Raw genomic sequence first — 24,644 nt, 5'->3', positions numbered from 1 at the left:
GGGAGTCGTTCACCTTTTCTATTCCGGGGGCGACAGCTGTAAGGAGTGTTATCAGTGCTGGGACTGGGCCCAAGACCAAACCTTGCTGGTGCCTGAACTGGAACCCGAGCTGAGCCCGAAAAAGCTGTGCAGGTTGTGAGCTGGTCGTCCGTCCTCTGAGGTTTGTCCTTGCCAGCCTGGCACGGGGTTGGTGCAAACCGTATCGGGCAGGTCACATTGGCATAGATCCATGGCATAGATCCATGAGTGGGTTCCTGTGGCTCAGGGGGGCTGGCCTGGGGCTGTGTGGTTGCTGAGAGAAGTGGAGTCAGTGTGCCCCTTCTTCAGGGACGGTCCCTAAGGAGAATGACTGTTCCTAGGTGGGCCAGGAGCTTTTCAGATCACTCACTTGCTTATAAACTAGTTAAGTAAAAGGATTGTTGTTCGTGTTTGTCAAGCTGGCAGTGGACTCTGAGAAATTTTTATTTGATTGCACGTGACTCGGTGGGTGCTCATAGCTTGGTTCTTACCTGATCTCTTCCCCTCTGTTGTTTCCTGGCTGCCTTTTGGGTGGAAAAAACCCACAAGAACCAGTGTGCCTTTCCCTATATATGTCATGTTAATGATGTGGGCATTGGCACTGGGTTCAAGACCTTTCTGGTGTCTTAGGGAATAATGAAGAGACCAGGGTTCTTAATAAATTCAGGTGTTAAGTGCTGAGTGATGAACCTGGCCTCTGAGTGGGAGTGACCACACTCTTCATGTCCCCAAGGGTGGGTGTGCACCCTCGGATGTGGGTGACTGGCAGTGTTTCCATAGGGCCGAGCCCAGTGCAGGGCTGCATAGGGTCCCACACTCTCCACTTGGTGGGGTGTGTGTGTCTGTCTTCTAAGCAGGTGCCTTTCCAGGCTACAACCCTGACAGTGAGCAGAGGCTCCCTTTCCCCTTGGGATCTGTAGAGAAAGAGCTGTCTGTCGGTTTATCCCTGTGCCAACCCTGAAAGCCAGGTTTTGATGTGATCACGAAACTGTCTGGATTTAAAGGGTCACAAGATGTTCCCGACTCTTCCCTTCGGAGCTGCTTCCGGCCCGGTTTCCATTCTCTGGAGCCTCCCGACCTGTAGGCTTTGGCATGAGTCACTGAGCCAGACTGCTGCCCGTCCCTGTGGCCTGGGTGACTGCGGGCGGGAGCTGCTGGCACCATGCCCAGAAGACAAAGCACGCCCCAGCCGTGATCATGCGCTGTCGCCTTCCTCTGTTCTGGACCGGCGGCAGTGGGGGCTCACAATGGGTCTGGGGTTCATACCCCTGCATCTGGTGTTGCTGTGCCCTCTTGGGGCCATCGCTGGTGGGCTGCTGTGGCTGGTCAGCAGGGGAGTGCTTACCTGTGGCACTTAGAGAGTGGTCATCTCGACTGTCATCCCCCAAAAGTCAGCGGGGGAGGTGAGGCTAGCACTTCCCTTCCTTGATCACAGATGTGACCTCGGATCTTGTGGAGACTCTGACTTGCTTTATGCAGAACATTCCAGATTTATAAATTAGACTTGGGCTTCAGTGTTTATACTACTTCCGCTATTTGAAAGTAGTATAAAATAAGATTATTTTATAGGTTGGATTCTTTCATTAAGCAGATCAGAGGTAAAAATGTCACTGTTTTGCCAGCTGGCTACCCTGACTCTGCAAAGGTATTAGTTTGAATTTTCTTGAGGGACTAGGTTATTTATTATGGATCAGCCGATTACCAAAGTTCTGTGATTTTAAAGAGATCTGAACGTAACTGGAACCCCTTCCCCCTTGCCTTGAGCTGCATGCTAACCTCTTGCTAGTACTTTCACTTCCTGCATTCGTAAATGACAACATTAGGGACCATATTAAAAGAGTTGTAGGGCTCCCGGGACCTTGGATGTCGCCAAAGGCTACACGCTAGTCACTGAGGCGCTCGTGGGGACGTTTGCTTCACCATAGTTTTCTGGGGATTTGGATGAGGGTTGGGTGATTTTGCTGTTCCTGCCACAGTGATCTGGCTACTTTTTCAGGCGAGAGCCTCTGGATCAGCCCATGCCAGGGGAATGTTTTCCTGCCGTTACCTGTGACTCGTTGGTTCTCAGCTGGGGCAATTCTGCTTCCCACGAGACATCTGATGATGCCTGGCTGCAATTTTGGTTGTCACAGCGGGGCAGAGGATGCTGCTGTCACCTAGCGGGTAGTAGGGATGCTGCTAGGGCAGCCCCCACTGCCAGAGTGGTCAGCTGTCGGTCGTGCTGAGGTGTGGAGGAGGTAAAGCTGATGCTTTGCCCTGAGTGATTATCAAGCAGCCGTCCCTTCTGAAATGAAAGAACAGACACAGGCATAGGAAAGAAGATGTTAAAGTGAGTGGCATACCAACTTGCAGATGCATATTTTAAGATACCCCCCCATTACTTTATGTACTTAAAAAATATCTTGGTGGTTTACCAGCGTATTCTTCAAAAAAATAAAAAAATAAAGATAAATACTACTCGAACATAAGTGGCTTCTCAGGCTTTGTAGTGGCCTGCGACACAGAGCAGCCCTGTGGGCCATGTTCTGTGTGCTGTGGTCCAGCTGTGGGTTTGGATCCTATGTGGGGAGGAGAAGAGATCTTGTGAAGTCCATACGTTCGCAGATCGTAAAACCCCAGTCTTCTACTCTTCTAATCATCTTTTATTTTTCTTTTTGAAGTGAGAGATCCAAAGCAAATCATCTTGCTTCTCCTGGAATACTACCAGTTTTGTTTGTTTGTTTGTTTTTAAAGGTATAGTTCCAGATTACCTTCTAGAATTCGCGGTTTGCTTTCTAAATCGGGTTCGTAAAAGGAGTCCTCTATTGACAGTACATCATGAATTTCATGGCTCCTCCATGACATTTCTGGGGAAGTAAATGAAAGGTGTAAATTAAGAAAAGCAAGTGTTTGTGGTTCCCACTTTAACCTTCTGTTATGTTAAATGGCTTTGTTGAAGAGGGCTGTCACTGCTCTTGAAAACTTGGGAAAATCCACAGCAAGCTGTGCCATTAGTTGCCTTTGGGAGCACAGGATGTTTGATGTGAAAATTATATGGCCACATCTAATTGGGTGTGTTTTCACCCCACCGGATATCAGCTCAAGAGATGACTCTCCCCCCTCCCCTGCTTTTTGAGCTAAATTGTTTAACCTGAATTTCATGCTGTTGAGAATTGCATGCCAGTAATCCAAGTGCCGTTTTCAAATGTCTTTTGTTTAGGAGCATGTGTGTATGACCGAGCCATGTACATTTCTAGACATCTGGCAAGAGCTGTTGTCAATCCTTCCCTGATTTGGGGGATGATAAGGCCCATGACCCACCCCCCCTTTTATACTCCTCCCTGTGCCCTGTGGAAACCTAGCCAGCCAGTGGAAAATAGAAAATAGAAGCTCTCTGGACCTCTGCTTTCTGTAAAATGGGAATAAGAATTCGTATCCTGCCTGTTTCTCAGAGTTGTGTATTCTTTTCAAATGAAGTGTGCTCAGAACTCAAAGAGAAAGCAGTTAGAGATAAGATAATGGCAGTTGTGCCAATTGAGACATCAAAAAATAAGTTTACTCACATACCATGTAGTTCACCCATTTGAAGTGAATGATTTTTGTTTTGTTTTTTGTGTATTTATAGTTTTGCAACCTTAACCACAATTAATTTTAGGACATTTTTATCATCCCCCAAAGAAACTCCACACCACGGGGCGCCTGGGTGGCTCAGTGGGTTAAAGCCTCTGCCTTCAGCTCAGGTCATGATCCCAGGGTCCTGGGATCGAGCCCTGCATCGGGCTCTCTGCTCAGCAGGGAGCCTGCTTCCCCTCCCCCCTCTGCCTGCCTCTCTGCCTGCTTGTGATCTCTGTCAAATAAATAAATAAAATCTTAAAAAAAAAAAAAAGAAAAGAAAAGAAACTGCACACCTGTTAACACTCCCCATTTCCCCCAGTGCATCTGCCAGCCCCTAATCTGTTCTCTGTCTTCGCGGATTTGCCTCTTCCGGGCATTTCATACGGTGGGAATTGAGCCAGATGTGGCCCTTGGTGACTAGAGCTACTTTCACTCAGCGTCCTATTCTCAAGGTTTGTCCATGTTGGGGCACCCATCAATACTCGCTCACTTTTGGAGAGTCCAGTCATATTCCACCATACGGATAGATCCCATTTTGTTGATCTGTCAGCTGACGGTACACTTCGGGATTTTAAAAATACAAGCTAGACCTTGTGCTTTAATTTTCAAAATGATCCGTTCGCTCTCATTGGACGTTAAGTGCTGTTATGGTAAAGAGTCTTCTGGGGCAAAGGTTTCCAAGTCTATGAGTGGCCTTCATGTTAGAACAAACACTAACCTCAACAAATTCTTCTTGGAACCAAACATTGGGTAAAGATGACCGTAGAGTTCCTCTTCCCTCTGAAACACAAGGCTTTTCAAGTGTAAAGGTAATAACTGTGTTGCTGGTGACTTTTTCTGTGACGGTATCTCCAGTGACTCAGGCCTGTCCCTGAAAGCGGGACTATCTCCTCTGTCCCCATTTTCTCCTCTGGTGCTCATCACTCAAATGGCATCCAAAAGATTGTGATCAGATGAGGTTATTTCCAGCCTGGGGAGCCTTTTTTTTTTTTTTTTTTGTATGTGTATGTGGTTTGCTTGTTACTGTCTTGGTTGTTGGTTTTACCTGTGGTAAATATTTAGAGCCCCAGGTATGTTTACATTCTGGAAGTAGGGAAATACACTTGCTACAGATTCGCAACACTGGCTGCAGTTGGCCGTGGGGTTGGTGTGGCCGAGGGTGGAGTTTCTCTGGTCAGGGTAGACCCCGCCTGGGTCCGCTGCCTCCTACTCGATCCCGATCACTAGTCTCCACTACCCGAGGGCATTAATATCCCTAAGTACTCGGAGGAGAAACTTTTTAAGGAAAACCTGAATTTTTTTTTTTTTTATTTTCTTTATTGGCTGCATGTGTGAGTCATAGGAAGATGAATTTCACTTTAAGAAGCAGGGAAACTTTCATGGTCTTTGAGAGAACCTTGAGGAAGTAATTGTTCTCTCAGAGCCGCCTAGGTGAGAATATGTATGTGCTCGTTATTCTGGGCTCCGGTGTTAGCAGGTGGGCCCGTCGTTTAGTGGTGGGAAGAAATGGGAATAAGATGGGTTGACTCCTCCAGTTTGTGTGTGTGCTTTCTCTGTTGCTATATACATATGCATGCACACATGCAGGTACACACAAATTTAGGATTTTTTTTTTCCTCTCTCAAGACTCTTTAAAAAAATTTTTTTTTAAAGATTTTATTTTTTTGAAAGACAGAGATCACAAGTAGGCACAAAGGCAGGCAGAGAGAGAGGAAGGGAAGCAGGCTCCCTGCTGAGCAGAGAGCCCCATGTGGGGCTCTGTGCCAGGACCCTGAGATCATGACCTGAGCCGAAGGCAGAGGCTTTAACCCACTGAGCCACCTAGGCGCCCCTCTCAAGACTCTTTTACCCTTTTACTCACAAAGCATCTGACTCAGGCAGGGTCCACCTCGAGGAAAGCAAGGCTGCCTCCTGCCACATCACCACAGCCCAGGCGTGGGCCCACCGGCAGCATACCACTCAAGTAATCTGATTGGCAACAGCTTGATTCTTTCTGGGGATGACAGAAAGGGGCCAATGTCATTTTGGAACCAGGGGTATTAGTGAATGGAGCTGGTGAGCCATCCCCCCAATTCTTGCTTACCTTCCTATTCTGAATGAGATGGTGTCATGGGTTGGTCCTGCCTGTGGGAATCCATTGTTGTGGAATATTTGTATCCTTTTTTCTGCCATTGGGATCCATCCTTTTATAATGTTTGGAGAGAACTTTTTGCCAACTATTTCAATTTACTATTAGTTTTTGTGTAATTAGGGAAGCGCTTTCATAAACACCGAGGAGGTTTAAATAACATTTTCTCCTAAATCTGCCCTCATCTGCACAGTGACTCCCTTACCACACCAAGAGGACCCTCCGGAGTTTGATGTTGTCCGGAAACATATTAGCAGAAAATAGTATGGGATCTAATGCTAATAATTGGCTAGTGGGGATGAGAGAAGAAGAAGTGTAATTGGGGCTCCTGTGGCTAACAAGATGTGAATTATGAAAATATTTCCAGGAGAGAGTCCAGGGTTGTTCCAGAAACCTGTTATTTGCATTTTAAAACATTTGGTCTCCACAGATAGGGAAGGAAGGTGCTGTTTTCAACACCGCTTTCTCTTTCAGAGCAAAGCACTCCCAGTTCCCCAAGTGGGAACTGGGTCCCCAGGCACACCCAGCCCCGTGTTGTCATTAACGACCACGCTCAGTCACCATTTTGGCTGCTTGTCTCTGTAGGAGATACATTGACTTCGAAGGAGACGATCAACTAGTAGACAGTACAAGTCCCATTCAGCTCCTCTCCTCTTCTTGCCTCCTCGATTCTGCACGGGGCTGCTCCCGGTCCCCGGTGACATAATGGGGACCTGCATTCCTTCCCAAGTGCAGTCTGGGACAAGGAACTTCGCTTTAGCGGGAATCTCATTAAAGGCCAGTATCCCCCGCCCTCCATTAGCCGGGTCTACACTGCTTTTTGCAGCCCATGCTTCTGGGACCAGCCTTCTGCCTCCAGTTCTTCCATACCGTTGACTTCTGGGTATGGTAGATGGGCTTATAGTGTAGGGCAGCACTTGGGAGTCAGCTCCCAAGGAATTGCTGAGCATGGTTTTTCTTGAGCTCACTGGCATTTTGTCTGTCTGGGGAAATTGCACTGTAAAGGCAGGGACTCTCAGATCCTAGGCGAGTAACGGAGATGGAGGGCGGCTGCAGGGAGAAGCTTCACTTTCCACGTGCCAAGGTCATCATGGAGCCTCCTCACTGACCGAGGCGGCAGATGGGAGAGCTACACTGGGCTCTGCTAGTGTCTGGGTATCCAGGGAATTAGGATGGCCTCAGAAAGGACTTCGTTGGGCATTCCAGCGATGTCTATTGGAAATTCATTCATTTTTTTGCATGCCTCGGCTGATTTCCCCAATATTAAGGGTAGCCATTTGACATTTTACCTTTCGTCCCACTAAAGCCTAGACCTTCACTTAAAAAGCTGATTTAGTGTTAATACCAGCTGAAAAGTAAAATTATCTTCCTACTCAAAATTACCCAAGTAAGTTCTTATTACTTTATCCCAAACTCTTTTTTTTTTTTTTTTTAAGATTTTATTTATTTGTTAGAGAAAGAGAGAGCACGAGTAGGGGGACAAGGCAGAGGCAGAGGGAGAGGAAGAAGCAGGCTCCCCACTGAGCAGGGAGCCCGACAGAGGGCTCCATCGCAGGACCCCGGGGATCACGACCTGAGCTGAAGTCAGATGATTAACCTACTGAGCCACCCAGGTACCCCCTTTATTCCAAATTCTTTAAGGAACTATTTTATACCTACTTTTCCTTTGTTGTTTATGATACTGTATTGAAGGAAATACGTTTTATCTCCAGGCTCTCAATATCTGATATCTAGTAGGTTCCCCCCCCCCCCAGAAAACAAAACAGATTGACAAAATTTCTTTTTTGCCAAAAAGCATCTTTTGAATTGATGGTTCAAATCCCCATTGGTGATACCTTATCCCTAAAATATTTATCTTGGCCATGCTTTTATCTGGTAAAAGAAAGCTTTACCATGCATGTGTTGTCTTTTCTCCTTGGATGTTGCTTTCTTCAGTAAATAGGAGATAAGGGCCATGTCCAGAAGTCGAGGCACATTGGATTTGTACTTAGAGCCATTTGAGGACCCTGTGAGTTCCCCTCCTCTGCGTTCTGCTCACCCAGCAGAATTAGAGCATGTTGAGGCAGGCAGGGCCCTTAGAAGGCGCCCTCAAGTGGCCTGACGACCTGAGCCTTGGCAACGTGGGGCACACAGCTAGTTAGTGGGAGATGGCAGTGACTCTGGGGTCCTGCATCTATCTCTGTGCCTCCATGGAGAGGAGGTGACCTTTGCTTTGTAAAAAAGGCACATGGAAGGATGGACTTATCATTGGTTTCCTCTTCCCGTTTTGCCTTCCATTTGGATCCTGGTCGTTCTCACCAAGATGAGGTCCTTGAGGGCCAAGGCAGACTTCATTTCTTCATCCCTTGCATGTAGGAATGGGATCATGTTTTACCTCCCACCAGCTCTGAGCAGGGTGGCTCAGGGACACGGGTGCTGGCAAGGGAAGAAGGAGTTGCTGTCCGTGAGCTGGCTGCTTGCCATTCCTGACTGTAGGCCACGGTCTGCCATATTTGATGACACCCGCCTACCTCTGCATGCGTGTGCATACCTGCACAGATGCAGAGACGCAGAGACTCTCACACTTTGTCCCTTGCACGTGCTCCCAGTTTTGAAACATTGTCATGAAGAAAAGCTGTTGCTTTCCACTGGCCATGTCTGCGATCGTGTCCTGATTTGGCTTTACCTTTAATGACAAAAATGGTTGCTTGTCGGTAGCTCTGATTACATTTCTTGGCATCTGTGTTAAGTTGTTTGACTACATATTTTGAATGTAATTATTTCTCACCAAAGTTACCTCACTTTCAGAGGTGAGAATTCTTGATGGCGCTTAAAGCTAGAACAGCACGACCTGTGCAGACCTGAGCTCTCTTTCCAAGGTATCATATGTCTTTGTGGGCTTCGGTTGTTTGGTTGGATGGTTGGATGCGTGGCCACTGTTGCTTGATTTCCGGTGTCTTTATTTGTACACATGTGATATGTGAGTAAGTGATAAAGAGACTGAAGATTTTACCCTCTTAGCAATTAAAAATTCGTCATTTTGCTCATTGGCTTCTTTAGTGGAAAGGCTCTTCCCAGTGCCTTTTTCTCAAATGGGTTTCTCTTTTTTTTTAAATTAAAGATTTGATTTATTTATTTGGGGGGGGGGAAATGGGGGGAGAGAGAGAGAGAGAACACGAGCAGAGGGAGGGGCAGAGGGAGAGGGAAAACAGACTTCCCACTGAGCAGGGAGCCCGATGCGGGACTTGATCCCTGGACTCCAAGATCATAACCTGAGCCAAAGGCATATGCTAACCAACTGAGTCACCCAGGTGCCCCTCAAATGGATTTCTAATTCCTCCAAAGATGTTGTAGTTTCAAAATAAAATTCTTCCATGTTATACATAGAACCCTGAACTCCTCATTTTTAAAGTCTGGGTTTTGCTTTCTTCTTTTCTGTGTAATCCTGGCTAGGTCCTTTTATGTCTAGACCTAGAGATTTAAAATAAAAATGATAAAGAATTTGATTATGTGATTTATAAGACCCATTATTTCACAATTCTCATTTCTTTTGGAGACCCCCAAATAATCCTTTCCTTCTTGCTTGGGGGAGAAAACACATAAAAAACATAACCCAAATGTATTAGTCAGGGTTTCCTAGAGAAACAGAACCAGTGGTATGTTTGTATGTGTGTGCGTGTGTAATGAGATTTATTGTGAGAAATTGGCTCACACCATGTTGAAGACCGGCAAGTCCCAAGAGCTGCAGGAGGCAAGCTAGAGATACGAGAGAGCTTGTGATGTAGTTCAGTATGCATTTGAAGGCCTGGGAGCCAAGAGAGCTGATGGTGGAGGTCATGTCCAAAGACTGCCAGGCTTGAAGACCCTGGAAGAGCCAACATTGCAGTTTGAGTCTGAGGGCGTAGAAAAACCAGTGCTCCACTTGAAGGCAGCCGGCCCGCAGGAGTTGTCTCTCCTCTTGGCGGGGAGGATCAGCCTTCAACAGATTGGGTGAGGCCCACCCACATGAGAGGGCATCAGTTTTATCAAGTCTGCCAGGGTTTGTTTGTTTTTTGTTTTATAGAGAGGGAGGGGGAGGGGCAAAGAGAGAAGGGGAGAGAGAATCTCAAGCAGGTTCCATCCACACTCAGAAAGGAGCCTGATATGGGGCTCAATCCCACCACCCTGAGATCATGACCTGAGCCGAGATCGAGAGTCAGATGCCTGAGCCACCCAGGCACCACTAGTCTGTCAGTTTCAATGTTGAACTTGTCCAAAAATACTCGGAATAACGTTTGACCAAATATCTGGGCACCCTGTGGCACAGTCAGGTCGACACATAAAATTAACCATCACATCAAACATTTTTTTTTTTTTTCTCTTCACATCAAACTTTTTTCTGAGACAAAATTGGAAACTTCTTTTTTTTCTGTCTAGAGGTAGGCTCAGAATTCTCCCGACAGCCAATAGCTGTTGGCCAAATTGGGTTTGAATAACATTATTTCATACACTGTCTTTGTCTCTGGAGCCTTTAGTATTTTTTTAGGGTTTTTGTTTCTTCAGTGCTTTCACCTCCTCCTTCTATACTCCTTTCTTTTATTTTTCCTGCATGAAGCAAATTGTACTTTCTGGCCCATGGGGTTCCATTCTACTGTATTTAATATTTGAATACTGCCCAGCCACTTGCTGAAGGGGGCTTTAAGCTCAGAAAGAAACAAAATAGTAGAGTACACAAATATTGCCACAACTTTTTTGGTGACACATCTTGCTTCTTGATCTGTGTGGCTGTGCCCAGAACTGGTCAGCACACTGTGTCATCAGGTGCTGAGTCACTGGGGAGAATGAGACCCGCCACGCGCTCTGTCCGCTTTCTCTCCAGACATGCCTCGGCTTCAGACCTTTGCCTTCCCCTGGCGAAATGCCTCTCTCCAAGTCCTCTGTCACAAACAGGTGGTGTATCTGGAGAAGGCTAGGAGGCAGATTTGGTGCTACTAAGTATTTGTGTCTCCTGCCTTCTGGAGACCACATCGTAAAGTTGGTCAGTGTGGCCAGTGGTGTCAGCGGTGCTAGAGGAGCAGGAGGACCGAATGTCAATTCCTGCAGATGTTGCTCAGGGTCCTGTTCCCTGTCCCAGACAGTAGTTGCAAGCCACAGTCATTCTTCTTTCAAAAAGTACCAGGTGCCTACTCCATAATACTGCCTTATAACAACCCCCCATTGTGCCAGGAGCATGAAACTATGAGGCCTTCATTTACTTTTCCTGGAGTGTCTCTAGTTCTTTCCACATTACCTCTTGATTCGTGGATGGGCAGTTATTGAGGTCAGCCTGGCTTAGGTGACTAGCCTACTCTAGTCAGGATGCCTCTCTCTCTTTCTCCTCAAACCCAACCCAAATTGGCCTGAGCAAAATGAGTGTATTGGCTAAAATTGCACAGGTGACCTGCATCAGGCATGGCTGGATCCAGGGGCCCATTTACCAGGACACCATTTCTCTCCTTGGCTCTGGGTTGATGTCTCCTCATGAAAGCAGGTTGAAGTCCAGAGAGATCTTCTCTCCCCCCATAATTCTGAACCAGTGGTTGTGGTCAGGGGATGTAATACTCTGAGTACAGTTGGACTGAGGGGTCCATTCCACGTAAACGACATGGCTTGAGGGTTCTGTGGTACCCCCTAAACGATTCAAGGTACTACTACCAGAAAAAGCACAAATGGATGTTGAGCAGGAAACTCAGTGGATGTCTGCTTTTCAATCTTTAAGATCCATTGGAGAGTTTTGTATTTATCAGGCGAGACTCTGCTACAATTCTTTCCCATTGCAGAATTATTTCATATTTGCAGATACATTTGAACTTGTTTAGAAGGCATCTTTTACCCTCCAAACTTTGAGGTGGCTTAGAGGACTTCACATTATGCACAAAGATTGGAAATGGATATTTAAAGAAATGAGAAGAAAGAAAAAAAGAAAAGCAGGGTAGGCCCAGAAGAGGAGATGAGGATAAGGGTAATCTCACACATCTCAAAACTGGGAGCTCCTACAGAATTGGTTGAAGTGACGTGCAGATTTGGTTCTGAGATTCCTCTATCTGGATCTTAGATTGTAGGGGGTGTGTGCGCGCTTCTTATCCTCACAAGCCACAGGCCCCTCTGGGAGTATAGACCCCGAGGAAAGGCCATGGGAAGATAATAAAGATGCTGTGGTCTCTGGTAACCTTAGATATATTTCTTCTCCAAACTCCTCTGGGGCTCTTGCCCTTGGGAGCCTTGCCTCTTTGCTTTCAGCACTGTGCTAGAAAACAAAGCAAATAGACAGGGACTTAAACCCCCGTATTGCTGGGTTCCATCCAGGAACAACTGGAAGTTTAAACCATGTCACCTCTGGTGGGAGACAGTAAGGTGAGTCACCACTGTGACAAGGCAGAATAGGATTACCTTAGTGGTAAAGCTGGGCTGATCTAGAAAATGGACTTCTGCTTGCTTAATGACTCACATTCCTGTTTACAAGTGAGCGCTGTGGAGAAATGTAGAGTGGGAGGTTCTGTTTCCCAGCCGGAGACCAGAGACCTCTGGCCATGGGCAACCAGGGCTTCCTCTGAGGGCTTGGGCTGCCCTTTCTAGGGGCAGACCTCTGGCTTCCAGCAATGGTGGCTTTCCAAGTCCAGACAGGGACAGCTACGGCCAGCTAGGGCCCTGGGGTAGCCCCATTTTGCTGGCCACATGGCCCCTTCCCACTTTGGGAGTTCATGTGGCTTTTGAACACCACCCTGATACCCCCATCACCCACCACCATGGGAGGACCAGGTAATAATGGTAACCGTGTAGATTGTTCTGGAAATGTGGTTGCTGTTTTGTAGGATTTGTCCTTTATTCCCATCGATTTCCTATCTCCCAGAGTATTTACACCCACTGTGCTCATTCTGCTGCTCTTGGGTGAATATCAGAACACAAGATAATTTTGTGCTCCATCTCATATTCTTAATCCTGAGTTCTGTTATTTGGGATTAAAAAGGGTGAAGAATTTATTCATGGCATTTTTTTCCTCATATAAACCCTTTAAAAACTAGAGTAAAGAAGTCATACATCCATACAAAGGACACAGACATTTTCTTTTCTAAAAGACAATTAGAATGATATTTCTTTGTTGTGAAATAGCCCCTCTTGGATCCCAGGTCTCTCTCTATGCCCCTAAATTCTCTATCCTATTGGTAGTGCAGTAGTCAACATCTGGACGGGCAACCGAGTCTACACAGCAGCACCGTGAGTTGACTGAGACCTGGTCCATATTCCCCGTCTGCCATTTACTCGCTGTGTGACCTTGGGCATGCTCCTTAACGTCTCTGAGTCAGTTTCCTCCTCTGTAAAATGGGCACATACCTACCTCACAGGGTGGTTGTGAGGAGCTGCGGAACAACACGCACGTTCCCGTCGAAAGCCCCAAGCAGAGTAGGCAGGCAGTGAACCGAAGCCATGGGTGTGCTCGAGCCCCAGCTGTGCTGAAATTCAGTACGGCTCCTGCTTCTTGCACACTAAAGGTGTGTGCAGTCAGATGTTTCCAGGGGTCCCGGGTTGGAAGTGTAGTCACCTCTCTGAAAAATGGTAGTCCAGTGGAGGGGAAGGTGACTAGACAGGTCCCCAAATAGCTCTAGAATTGGGTTGAACCATTTGTGATTGGATTTTTGTAGGGTAGAAATACCAACAGTATCACAGGGCTTAAATTCATAGAAGATTCAGGAAGGTAAGTTGAGAGAGAGAGGGAATGCTGGCCAGCTGACTCACTGGAGGCTCAGAGCCATCAGCGGCTGAGTCTGCTGTGGGAAGGATGGGCAGAGGTGGGGACAGAGGGCAGGGCTGCAGCAGAAACACTGCATAGAGGAGGCTGTGTTTAAGATGTTGCTAGAGGGGGCCCCGAGCTGGAAGGCAGGGAGGTGGAAGTGTCCTGGGGTCACATTGGAATCCATCGTCCTCCTTGATTGGAGTTTGTAGAGAAGCGTGGAGTCAGGGAAGAAAGTCAGACTGGGGGCCATGAATGCCTTGGTGACTGCGTCCCCCTCCCTCCCAAGCCTCACTCTGTTCCCCTTTCTTCCTGGCAGCAGTGCCCCCTCCCTTGCTGCACTCAGGGACATGACTGTCAGCACTTCTACCCCCCCTCAGACTTCACTGTCAGCACTCAAGTCTTCAGGGACATGAAAAGGAGCCACTCCTTACACAAGGTTGGGGAGCCCTGGTGTTTGGAGGTAGGTCTCGGAGCAGAATGACGGTATGAGATGAGCTAGCTCTGAAATGAAACCACCCATCCAAAGTTTACCTCGTGCTAGGGCAGGGCCCATGCGCCATGGCCCCTGAATTCCTGTCAGGTAGCTGTCATGTCGGGTGCCATGATGTCTGGGTATTGTGATCACTAATAGGTTTATCATCACCATAAGAATGCTGGTTTATGAGGAGAGGGTGGAGGGTGGTGCCCCTGTGATCCCCAGGTGCCTGGTTCCCTGGAAAGCCCACATGTGGTCCAGTGTCATGGGTAGCTTCTGTGTGTGAGAAGGATGAACAGTATGTCATCCTGTTAAACTTGAGCCCCAGGAAATGATTTCCTGGGACCTTTCACACAGCTCCCAGGGGGAAGTAGAAGTTATTACCTCAATTTTGCCTTTGTTCTTAGTTACTTAGAACGTACAGTTTCTCTTGGAGACTTCAGGGTGCTGAGAAATGCTCAGTCCTCTGCAGTGGTACCTTCCTGAGGCAGCTGTGAATGGCTTTTCTCACAGACGTGGCTGTCCAAGGACAGGAGGCATTGTTAATTTCCTTTAAATAATTCAATATGATGTCAATACCCCACATTGCTCCATGCTTGGGAGTGACAGTTCTCTTCAAATTAGCAGTCCCGAAGAATAAAGACTGTGTAGAACATGCTTTCGTTCTCAGAAAAGCAAAAGCCAACACAGTTAAAAAAAATTTTGAAGGAACTCTTTAGACTTAAATGGCAGATGATTTAGTATTAATGCTAGCTTTTTTTTTTTTAAAGGAAAAAAAATGAATATTTAAGAGCCAAATTAGTGAGACTTCTGCCTTTTGAAAACATTTGTAGTGTACCTACTATGTGCTGTGTTGGGCATTAGGGCTTAATATCTGGATGCGTTTCTTTCTCATCATTCCTGTGTCTAAACTCTAGAAATATTTCACAGAATTGGAATTGGACCTTCCGGTAGTTTTGTATTTTCTTCTCACTTGATGTGACTCCCAAGGATGCTTCTGCACACTACACCGTGTCTGAATTCTGGTCAATGACTTCGTGTGTTGGTGTCTTGAGGAAATCTTCCTATGTTGTGGCCCCCTCTTCAGCCAGATGGGAATAATACGGAAGATGTTTCTGGTCTCTTTGGAAACCCTCCTTCTTCCTCCCGTGATGGTGCCTGTACTCAGATTTCCTGGAGCCCGTGAATGCAGAAAGCCCGTGTCCTTTGATGGGTCTGGGTGTGATGGGCCAGGGAGGCCTTCTTCTGTGCAGCAGCCATGGCCCGAGAGAAGCCTTTTCCCAGGAGCTGCCTGCCCCCTGGTCTAGCTTGTAGCTGTTCTTCGGACCATGGGTGATAAGGCCGTGTCACACACAGCTCTCCCTCTGCCGGGGCACAGCAAATGGTAACTCATTAATCTTTGGTCAGAGTTATAAGGTAGATAAAGGCGAACCAGGCACCCATTCTGAGTATGAGGAAAATAAAACAGGAAGACCGGGTTTCTTCCTTATAACCCAAGATCCACAGGCGCCACTTAGATCCCTGACGCCGGTGACTCTGTTCACTTCTCAGCTTTGCCTTCAGGACATGGAAACATCTTCGGGAGAAGCACCAGTATGCCCTGCTTCCAGGATTGGGTCTAAGTTCCTAAACTGTGACTAGGCCAGACACACAGACACTGCTCATGTTATGTGGGAACTTGGGCAAGTTACCCAGCTGCTCTGTGCCTCGGTTTCCCTGCTGGCAAAGGGGAATCACACGTGGGCTGCTGTGAGCATACAGTGAGGCGAAGTGTACAGAGCGGGGCTTGGCCAGACGAGCGGGTGTCTGGCATGAGCACACAGCAGGATTCTTGGGGAATCCCACACAGAGAGTGTGTGTGATGGGCCAGCCACTGTGTGATGGGCCAGCCACTGCTTGGGTAACTCGGTTATACAGCTTGCTTTAGCTGTAGACGTTTCCACAGAATAGTTAGTGATGTACCAGGTGTAGTACTTTCTGCTTCAGGAATTGTGGTGGGACAGGGAAATCCCTGATCCGCAGCATGGATATGTGAGATGTGGCTCTGGGTAGCATCGTGGAAACCACATGAGATTGAAGTCAGAAGTAGGATTGAGTTCACATTCGTCACATCTGTTGGAAAGGGGCTTCACTCCTCCCTGATTCGCTCCCAGTGTCTGTAAAAGGGGATAGGCGTGGAGGAGCTGCCCAGCGTGCTTCTGGGGGTGGGGGGAGCACCTCCTAGGATGCCTGGAAATGCCCATCAGAGTGAGATTTCACACAGTGAGATTTTCACACAGCGAGCCAGGCGCTTCTGGAAGGGCTTGGCTCATAGTAACTCTTCACAAACTGACCCCAATCCGAGGAGGGGGATGCTGTGATCCCCTTTTGCAAGTGAGCCACAGGGAGGTGTAGCAAGTGCTCGGGCTCACACAGCACAGGGGTGTAGCCATAAATCTGTTACTGAGGACCATGGCAGCAGCCCATGGGTCAGAGCCTTTCATACTAACCACTTGCCTTCCGTACTAACCATCCTCCACTTGCTAAAGAAGGTGTGTTGGGTCCTGTTCAACACCCTGCCTCCTCAAAGGCTGGGAGGAAGCTTTTGATTCAGGACACTGAAAGTCAAGTTTCTGCTTTACCAGTATGACATTCAGGACACCTTCTACCCCAGCTGGATTCAACTTTCATTGTCCCTCCCTGTCTATCCTTGCAAGCTGGCTGGATCCCATCACTTGGGCCCTTTCCTCCAGGGAGTTAAGGTTGGTAGACCAATTGAGTCAATATGACTAAGAAAGTCAATATCCACCTGGGCAGGCATGAGTCACTTTTTTCTAGTTAGCTATTCATGTGCATTTTAAAGCTAGCCACACAAAGTCATTACATTGGGGCTATTAACATGTTTAATAGTGACAATAATAGGGTGTGACCCGTGGCATAAGTGCATTCAGATAAGAAAGAGTGTTTTTTCCTGTAATTGCTGTGTTAATACCATTTTCACAGAAATGCTTGAAGCAGTCTTTTGAAAAGTTCTTTTGACTCCTTTCCTCATTCCTTGCTTTCCCCTTTCTAGGAGTTCTACCCCACCCCCATCAGTGGCTGGGGATTAGCAAGATGGCAAGCTCTGTCCCTTTTGATGTTTTGGATGACCTACCATTTTGCTAGCATTGAGCCCATTTCATTTCATATTTAGGGATATAGGAGTGAGTGAGTGAGTGAGTGAGCATGTGTGTGTGTGTATTCAGCAGGCACATTATTATTGTTGGTGCTTATTAATCTCTCAATTTACACATTTAAGGAAAAAAAAGAGACATCTGCTAACTTTGCAAAAAGCTGGTCGCACAGACAGGGAGTGAACCACTTTGGTGAGGAGGAAATGAAACTTTTCTTAGGTTTATTAGACCACATCCTATAAATCTGTGGCTTATTATATGATTTCTAAAAAGCATGGCATCATAGCTGAAGTTTTATTTTTGCTTGTTAGTCATTGAAACAAATATAGATATTGCTTCATTTCCTTGGTACTCTAGTTTTCAATACATGTTATGTATGGAAAATCTGGATTTACACAACAAAGTACATTAAAAGAGAAGTATTTGCTTTATAAAGCTCTGCACTGCAACTTTGCATTCTGTTAAGCCAGAGTGATTTTCTTCCTACTCCCGATTACATAGAGAAGCAATGAGAAAACAGTAAAAGTACCTCTCAAAGGCAAAGTTAACTTCTTTTTTTTAAAGATTTTTTTTTTTGTTTGTTTATTCATTTGAGAGAGACAGAGCGTGTAAGAGCACGAGCAGGGGGAGAGCAGAGGGAGAGGGAGAAGCAAACTCCTTGCTGAGCACAAAGCCCAGCACGGGTCTCGATCCCAGGACCCTGGGATCATAACCTGAGCCGCTGGCCGATGCCCAACCAGCTGAGCCTCCCAGGCGCCCCGCAAAGTTTAATATTGTGACAGACTTCCTTCCCTTCTTTTAAGAGATGTGTTTTAAAAATCACAGGCAGACTTCTCTCATATTATATGCAGTAGTTTTCTGTTTATTTTCCATCTCTTGTGATGGAAACGCCTTCCTATGTTTGCCATGAAGAGTCTCTGAGAACCTTCTGAAGGTTGCCCATTCTGGATGTGGGGATCCCTTAGTAGGCTTAGTCATCACCCCAGTGCCGACGGACTGTGGAATTTCCCTGTTGCAGTGCAGTTGTGGGGAGCAGATGTGAGTTAAAACTGACGAAGGCAAAATGTTGCCAGTCCATACTGTCCTCATGATGTGTATTCTGTATAGGACCCATAGCTTTGTGCTACAGCCCTGGATCATCCTGTTCGAGCCGACCAGCAAGTTCGTGCCCCTGCCAGATTGACTCTCAGTCCTGCTAGCGATCCCATCCATATTGTTATTCCTCCTTTCTCGTGTTCTCTCCTTGCAAAGCTTCCTTGTAGAATCCTTCCCGGTCCAGTGACTGCGTGGAGTTCCTCTGCCCCTGAATCGCCCCGGTGGTAGAAATGGACCCTGGCTGGCCCCACTTGGAATTTCTAATGCCTCAGGGAGATCACATTCCCGGTGTATCGTGATGTAGCTTGTCTCCTATGTGATTGACGCAGCTTGGACACAACTTGCCAGGGAGATAGGCCCAGAGAGGGACAGGATCATTCTAGGCCCTTCTTCCCATGTTGTTTGCCATTCCTTGGACCAAATGCTGTGAATACTGTTCCTTTCACTTCTTATACTTTTCCTCTCACCCCGTGAGGCTAGTATATGGAGTTGGAAGTCCAGGGCAACCGAGTGCTTGGAGGTGGGCAAGGAGCTCACCGCTGTGGGAGGTGCACGTGTTCCTTGCCCTGTGGCCATTCCTCTCGGGCCACCTGACGTCCACCAGGCGCCACAGGCTCTATCACAGCTCTTATCTTTGTGACGACCTCCCTTTTCCCCATTCTTTGTGAGTCACATGTTTTCTTGGCGTCCTGTGTGACAAAGGTCATTAATAGAGAAGACTTGACTTTTGATGCGTGACATGTTATCACCCACACAGTTTATTGTTGTGGGCCCTCCCCTTTTGTAATTCTGTGAGGTGACAGATCACTTTTTCATAGGCTGACCTGTGTCCAGGAAGGGTTTAAATTAGCCTGAAGTTGTTTTTTTTTTTTTTATTCCTTATAGGTTCCCCTGATCAAATGACTTGGTCAGTACTTGAAAAGAGGGAGTGGGTACTTTCCACTAATGGTTGTGACATTACCTGTCAGTCAGTCTGTGTGTCTGTCTGTCATGCCATCTCTGTTTCCTTGAGTTCTTTCCTGTTGTTGGTGTTTTTAATGATGCCATGGAGGTAGATGTTTGGAATCTGAGGACAGGAACCAGAGTTCAGCCCAGACTCTGGAGCTGCGTTTACTCATTTTTATTAGGGCAGTTACTGTCAGGTGAGCAAAGTAGGAGATCCGAGTTTTAATCCTTCCTTCTCAGGCCAGTCCTTATTCAGAACGTACTTCTTGTGTCCGATGCTGTTGGTTTAGCAAGAGGCAATACAAAGAATTAAATCATCTTCTGTCCTTTATTTCTCACATTTCCAACTTTGTCCATCATATCTCTTAAAGTCCCCTTCCGGGGTGCCTGGGTGGCTCAGTGGGCTAAAGCCTCTGCCTTCGGCTCAGGTCATGATCTCAGGGTCCTGGGATCAAGCCCCACATCAGGCTCTCTGGTCAGCAGGGAGCCTGCTTCCCCCTCTCTCTGCCTGCCTCTCTGCCTACTTGTGATTTCTGTCTGTCGGATAAATAAATAAAATCTTAAAAAAATAAATAAAAGTCCCCTTTCAAGCCTGTTTGTGTTAAAAAATGCAGTAGTGGACAGCTTGTCATTTTTTGTTTGCTTTAGGGAAAAAGGTGACGGACGTGGCGTAGTATCCTTCACAGGGACACGCGCAAGCGCTGGCTGTCATTTCCATAGTGGACCTTCAGTCAGTCGCTGGCCCCTCTACTTGAGCTGTAAACGAGGAAGGAGGTGGCCTTTGTACAGACACAGAGTGTTTGACTCTTAGTTAGAAACCTCCTGGGGCATGTGTGCTTGTCCGTGTGCACACGCACGTGTCTGGGGCCAAATGCCCCCACGCCCCCACGAGCGGACGTGCAGCAGGAGAGAAACATTTTTTTTCTGGGCAGGTCCAAGTAAGAGGACTGTGTGTGCTCAGAGTGAAAGTTTTTGTTTTGGAAAGTCAGTTCCTTCCAATGGAGGAAGGAGCTAAAGTCACCAGAGAAAGAAGGTGAGAGGCAAGGGAGGTGGGAAGGAACTAGAGTGACAGAAGGGGGCACGCTGCCTCTACTGGATTTATGTCCCGGTCCCAGCAGTCACTATGTCTGTCAAGCTTTGCCGGAACCCCTGCGATGCAGCCCCGTGCCCCGGGGGTGGCCTCTCGCTGCTTAGGAAAACAGAGTTGGCAGGAGAGGATGTGGGGTTGCACATGAGCTATGGGGCTGGGGACACAGGGATCGGAAGAGCTCTCCATCACTGCTGCTCAGCCTGACTCCCCACGCTGGGTTTCTGGCGGGCCCAGTGGTTCACCGGGAGTCAGGGTGACCAGTGAGCGGTCCCCTCTGCCTGGGAAATGAGGAGTGCCTCTACCACAAAGTGGAAGAAACTGCTAACCTCCAGAGAGGCATCCAGCTTATTGGATCTTCACAACTCTGTCTCCTGGATGTTTCTTTCCTGTTGCCGCTTTCTCACGAACGCATGAGATAGATGGGTGGAGCTGGGCAGAGAGGTGACAGCTTGTGGCATCAGCTTCCGGAACACGCACAGTTCCTAAGGGAAGTGGGGCAGTACTGGGCCTGTGGCTCTCAGCATGCACAGATAAGTTCACTTCTCAAGGGAATGGGACCCTCCTTTCTCCTTGGCCCTGTCCTGCTTTGGACAGCAGAATGGACTCAGATCACATCCCCAAGGGGATGGGGCAGATAGCTTTCCTCGTTGCAGTTTTGCTTGGCTGGGTCACCGGCAACCATCTATTTTTCAGTTTTGCACTTACTGTGTGTGCTTTTGTGCCCCCGATTTTAGATGTGGGGACCAGGTTTCTTTTGAGATGTAGGATTTTAAAAAATAACACTACACACACACACACACAGTTGACCCTTGAACAACATGGGTCCACTTCTCTGTGGATTTTTTGGATAAATCCAGTACAAGTACTATAAATGTATTTTCTCTTCCTAACAGTTTTTTTTTCTTAAAAGAATTTTTATTTATTTATTTGACAGAGAGAGAGAGAGAGAGAGAACACAAGAAGGCCGAGTAGCAGATAGTCAGAGAGGGAGTAGCAGGTTCCCGTTGAGCAAGGAGCCAGAGGTGGGGCTCGATCCCAGGACCCTGGGATCATAACCTGAGCCAAAGGCAGTCGCTTGACTGAGCCACCCAGGCGCCCTTCTCTTCCTAACGATTTTCTTAATAACATGTTGTCTTTTCCATCTTCCTTTATTGTAAGAATATAATGTATAAGACATGTGACATATAAAATATGTGTTGATCGACTGTTTATGTTAGCGATAAGGTTTTTGGTCAACAGTAGGCTATTAGTAGTGAAGTTTTGGGAGAGGCAGAAGTTATATGTAGATTTTTGACTGCATGGGGGTCAGTGTCTCTATCACCCCTCACCCCACACTCCCCCAAGTTGTTCAAGGGTTAACTGTATTTTAAAATCTATCATCCAACAAAATTGATTTCTCTTTCGGTCTGTAGCTCTATGAATTTTAGCATAAATTTGTATGACCCCACTGCGATCAGGATACAGAACTGCTCCATCATCTTCTACACACTCTCATGCTGTCCCTTTCTTAGTCACAGGAAATGTGGGTTTCATTTTTATCATTTTTACCATTTGAAAGGTAATGTGGGCTTGATTCATCTCTCTCTCTGAGGGTTAATTTTTCACTGTTGATTATTAGACTCTGCTCTTCCTCTGTGCCTTCTTCAGCCCAAGAGATGTACCCGTGGTGCCTTGGTTGTCATCTTATTAGTTACTGATAGTCTTGGTTGGATTTTCTCTGTTTTATACTGGCTCTTCTTGGCCGTGTACCCACTAGGCTTTGGGCCATTCTGTGAATTTAGGAGAATTCATTCCTAATTCTGACAGTGGCCACAGACAAATAGTTTAAAAAGGACAAAGGATATATGTGATTGCTAACTGTAGAGGCAGTAATGTGATATGTAACAACTTTGGGAATATTCTGCTTTGAATTATGTATATTATTCTTTCCCAGATGTCAGGACAGATTATCCAAGTTTAGGGATAATGTATAAAATGAAAACGGTGCATTTTCTGTAGCTTTTGTTGACCCAACATGGTTCTCCCTGGCTGTCCTCACTTGTCCCATTACTCCAGTAAAGGCAGGAACTGGGGGCTTAGAGCACCCGAGGTGCTTCCGGGACCATCGGTGCCTCCAGCTAGGTGCTGGGAGAAGCTGGGACAAGCACGGGAAGGACAGAGCTACTGCTTCACCTGTGATGGTTCAGAGCTAATGCTTTCTTAGGGAAAAGTGAAATGTGGGAATGTGTGTGTGTGCCTGTCCTCCTCTTGAGAGGTGAGCAGAGGTGACCTCGAAGGTCCCCTGCTCAGACTGTCACACTTGACTGGACAGCAGATGATGCCTTCAGTGTGGATTCTGCTGGGGAAGGTAAAAGCAGTTGTACACATGTAAATTCTTGTGTCACCTAATTCCTGTCTCGGTAATTACTTGGAGCCTTGCCATAAGTGGGAACAGTAACCCAGTATGGAAAGCAGGTATTATGGGGGAGGCGACATCCAGAAACACAGTCATAGCTCTCCTTCTGGCTTTCTGGCATCCAAAAACTCTTTAGAATCAAGAAGAAGGATTACAACTACCTTGTACAAAAGTGACCTGACTTTCCTGGCTCTACCCCCTTCTCCCTGCCTTTCACTTGCCACGCTGAAGGAGCCTCTCCGAGTTCGGCAGATTCAGGGCCTTGATGATTCAGCTAAGAGGAGTGAGTTTTGCTGATAAGAAACTACCATTGTCTGGCACCAGGTTTCTGTAGAGGAATGTCCTCCAGGAGGATGGAGGATGGCTTTCATTTAAAGAAAGCACCACCACCACTGCTAAGCAATGCAATGCAAGCCTGGGTACCTAGGCCGGACAAGAGGACCAAAGCAGTTTAGAAACAAGTTGCTTTTCTGCATCTGGATTGAAATGATAGGGGACTTGAGACAGCCAGCCAGTGGCATGATATTCACCAGTGTTGCAAGCGTAACCATGGGGCCTGGGTGCCGTAACTCTCCCAACATACCTCCCGAGGAGCACAGAGATCGCCCAGCTCCCCTCTGAAAGGCCTCGCCATTTGTCTGATTGACGTTGGAAGCATCGTATCATTTCTACAAACACTCACATGAGAAGGTTTATTTTTTTTTTTACTTGGGTGACAGATCGCATGTTAGGGCACTAAAAGATGAAAGCACTAAATATTTACTTTAGAGAAACACAGCAAAAGATGCTCTCATCCTCCCAACTGAAAACGGATGAGCTTAGAATTCCATTAACAAAATTGACTATCTGCAGTTAAACTTAGTGCCCCCCTCCAGGCATGATTAACAAGCAGGGTAGAAAGCAAGGTTGGACAGTAAAGGATTGTGGTGGATTCTTTTTCATGTTGAGTGGAACAGGGCCGTTTTGTGGAGATTGAGGTCCAAGTTAGCCCAAAGAAATTTCTGCCTCCTTCTTTGGCATTGATCTCCTCCTTCTGGGTCTTTACAGGCATGGTCTTCCACTGGATTTCCTATGAAAAGCATCTACGTGTTATTCCAGCTTTCAAGTTTAATGACAAAATTGTAGTTCTTGCAAGTCTTTTTGGTAGGAGGTAGCTTACCTCACAAGAAGAGAGGATGTCGTTTTGGTACTTGGTTATGGTTACTGCAGAGCCTGCTTCATGGAAGGATTAGGAGCCTGGGGTCCAGATTGCATGACTTCAAATTCTGGCTTTGCTACTGGCTAGCTGAATGACCATGTATGTATATCTTCCAGTGGCCTGTCTAGGTCTAAGTTTTTCCATTTATAAAACAGGGAAATTTTTGTACCTATCTTCCATTTCTTGGGAGATTTCAGTGAATTTGTATGTGTAAGGCAGATGGCGTACATAGAACCTGGTAAGCATCTGTCAACATTAGCTCTGACTTATTCTCAGTGGGTATTTCTTAATTCATCTCTTTGGTGGGAAGAAAGAAACGTGAACTCGCTCCCTAGTGGGAGGTGTGGTTTAGTATTAATACTTACCCACCATTTGTTAAAAATCTGCTGTCCTTTGGGCATTGGCTCCAGTGTTTCGTAATATTCTTGTTCACCCTCACAGCTAGTCTGGGAGAGAAAAACCAATATTGTTCCCATTCCACTACTACCTTATTTCTATAAATAAGGTAGTAGTGGAATTTTTTTAAGATTTTATTTATTTGAAAGAGATAGAGATAGTGAGAGAGCGAGCAGGAGCGGGGAGGAGGGAGAAGCAGGCTTCCCACTAAGCCCCAATGTAGGGCTTGATCCCAGGACCCTAGGATCATGACCTGAGCCTAAGCAGTCGCTTAACCAGCTGAGCTACCCAGGCGCCCCTATTGAGTGCTTTCTATGTATCAGCTCTGGTTGAAGTGATTTTCATCTATTAACCCATTAAGTCTCCCAGGAGGTAGGGACTGTTGTCCTCATTTTTAAAGAGAGGGAAATTGTAGCACAAAATTAAAAA

General features: G+C 46.8%; 1 protein-coding gene across 45 annotated transcripts in view; it reads left to right on the top strand.

The window, feature by feature from the left end:
- TCF7L2 (transcription factor 7 like 2) overlaps positions 1–24,644 on the top strand; it is a 194,438-nt gene that overhangs the window by 109,038 nt on the left and 60,756 nt on the right. For 19 of the 45 annotated variants that reach the window (XM_032879710.1, XM_032879693.1, XM_032879663.1 and 16 more), the window contains one exon: positions 13,786–13,929. The exons of 22 other annotated variants lie outside the window; for them this stretch is intronic. In XM_032879710.1, coding sequence (XP_032735601.1) covers positions 13,786–13,929 — 144 coding nt within the window. The remainder of the gene's footprint in view (positions 1–13,785; positions 13,930–24,644) is intronic. 4 more of the 45 variants (XM_032879702.1, XM_032879628.1, XM_032879920.1 and 1 more) reach the window with 1 other exon arrangement.

Source organism: Lontra canadensis, unplaced genomic scaffold (assembly GCF_010015895.1).
Source record: "Lontra canadensis isolate GAN:19392208 unplaced genomic scaffold, GSC_riverotter_1.0 scaffold3, whole genome shotgun sequence".
Classification (NCBI taxonomy): Eukaryota; Metazoa; Chordata; class Mammalia; order Carnivora; family Mustelidae; genus Lontra; species Lontra canadensis.
Note: the sequence above shows the minus strand (reverse complement) of the source record. Positions and strands in the feature narration are given on the sequence as shown.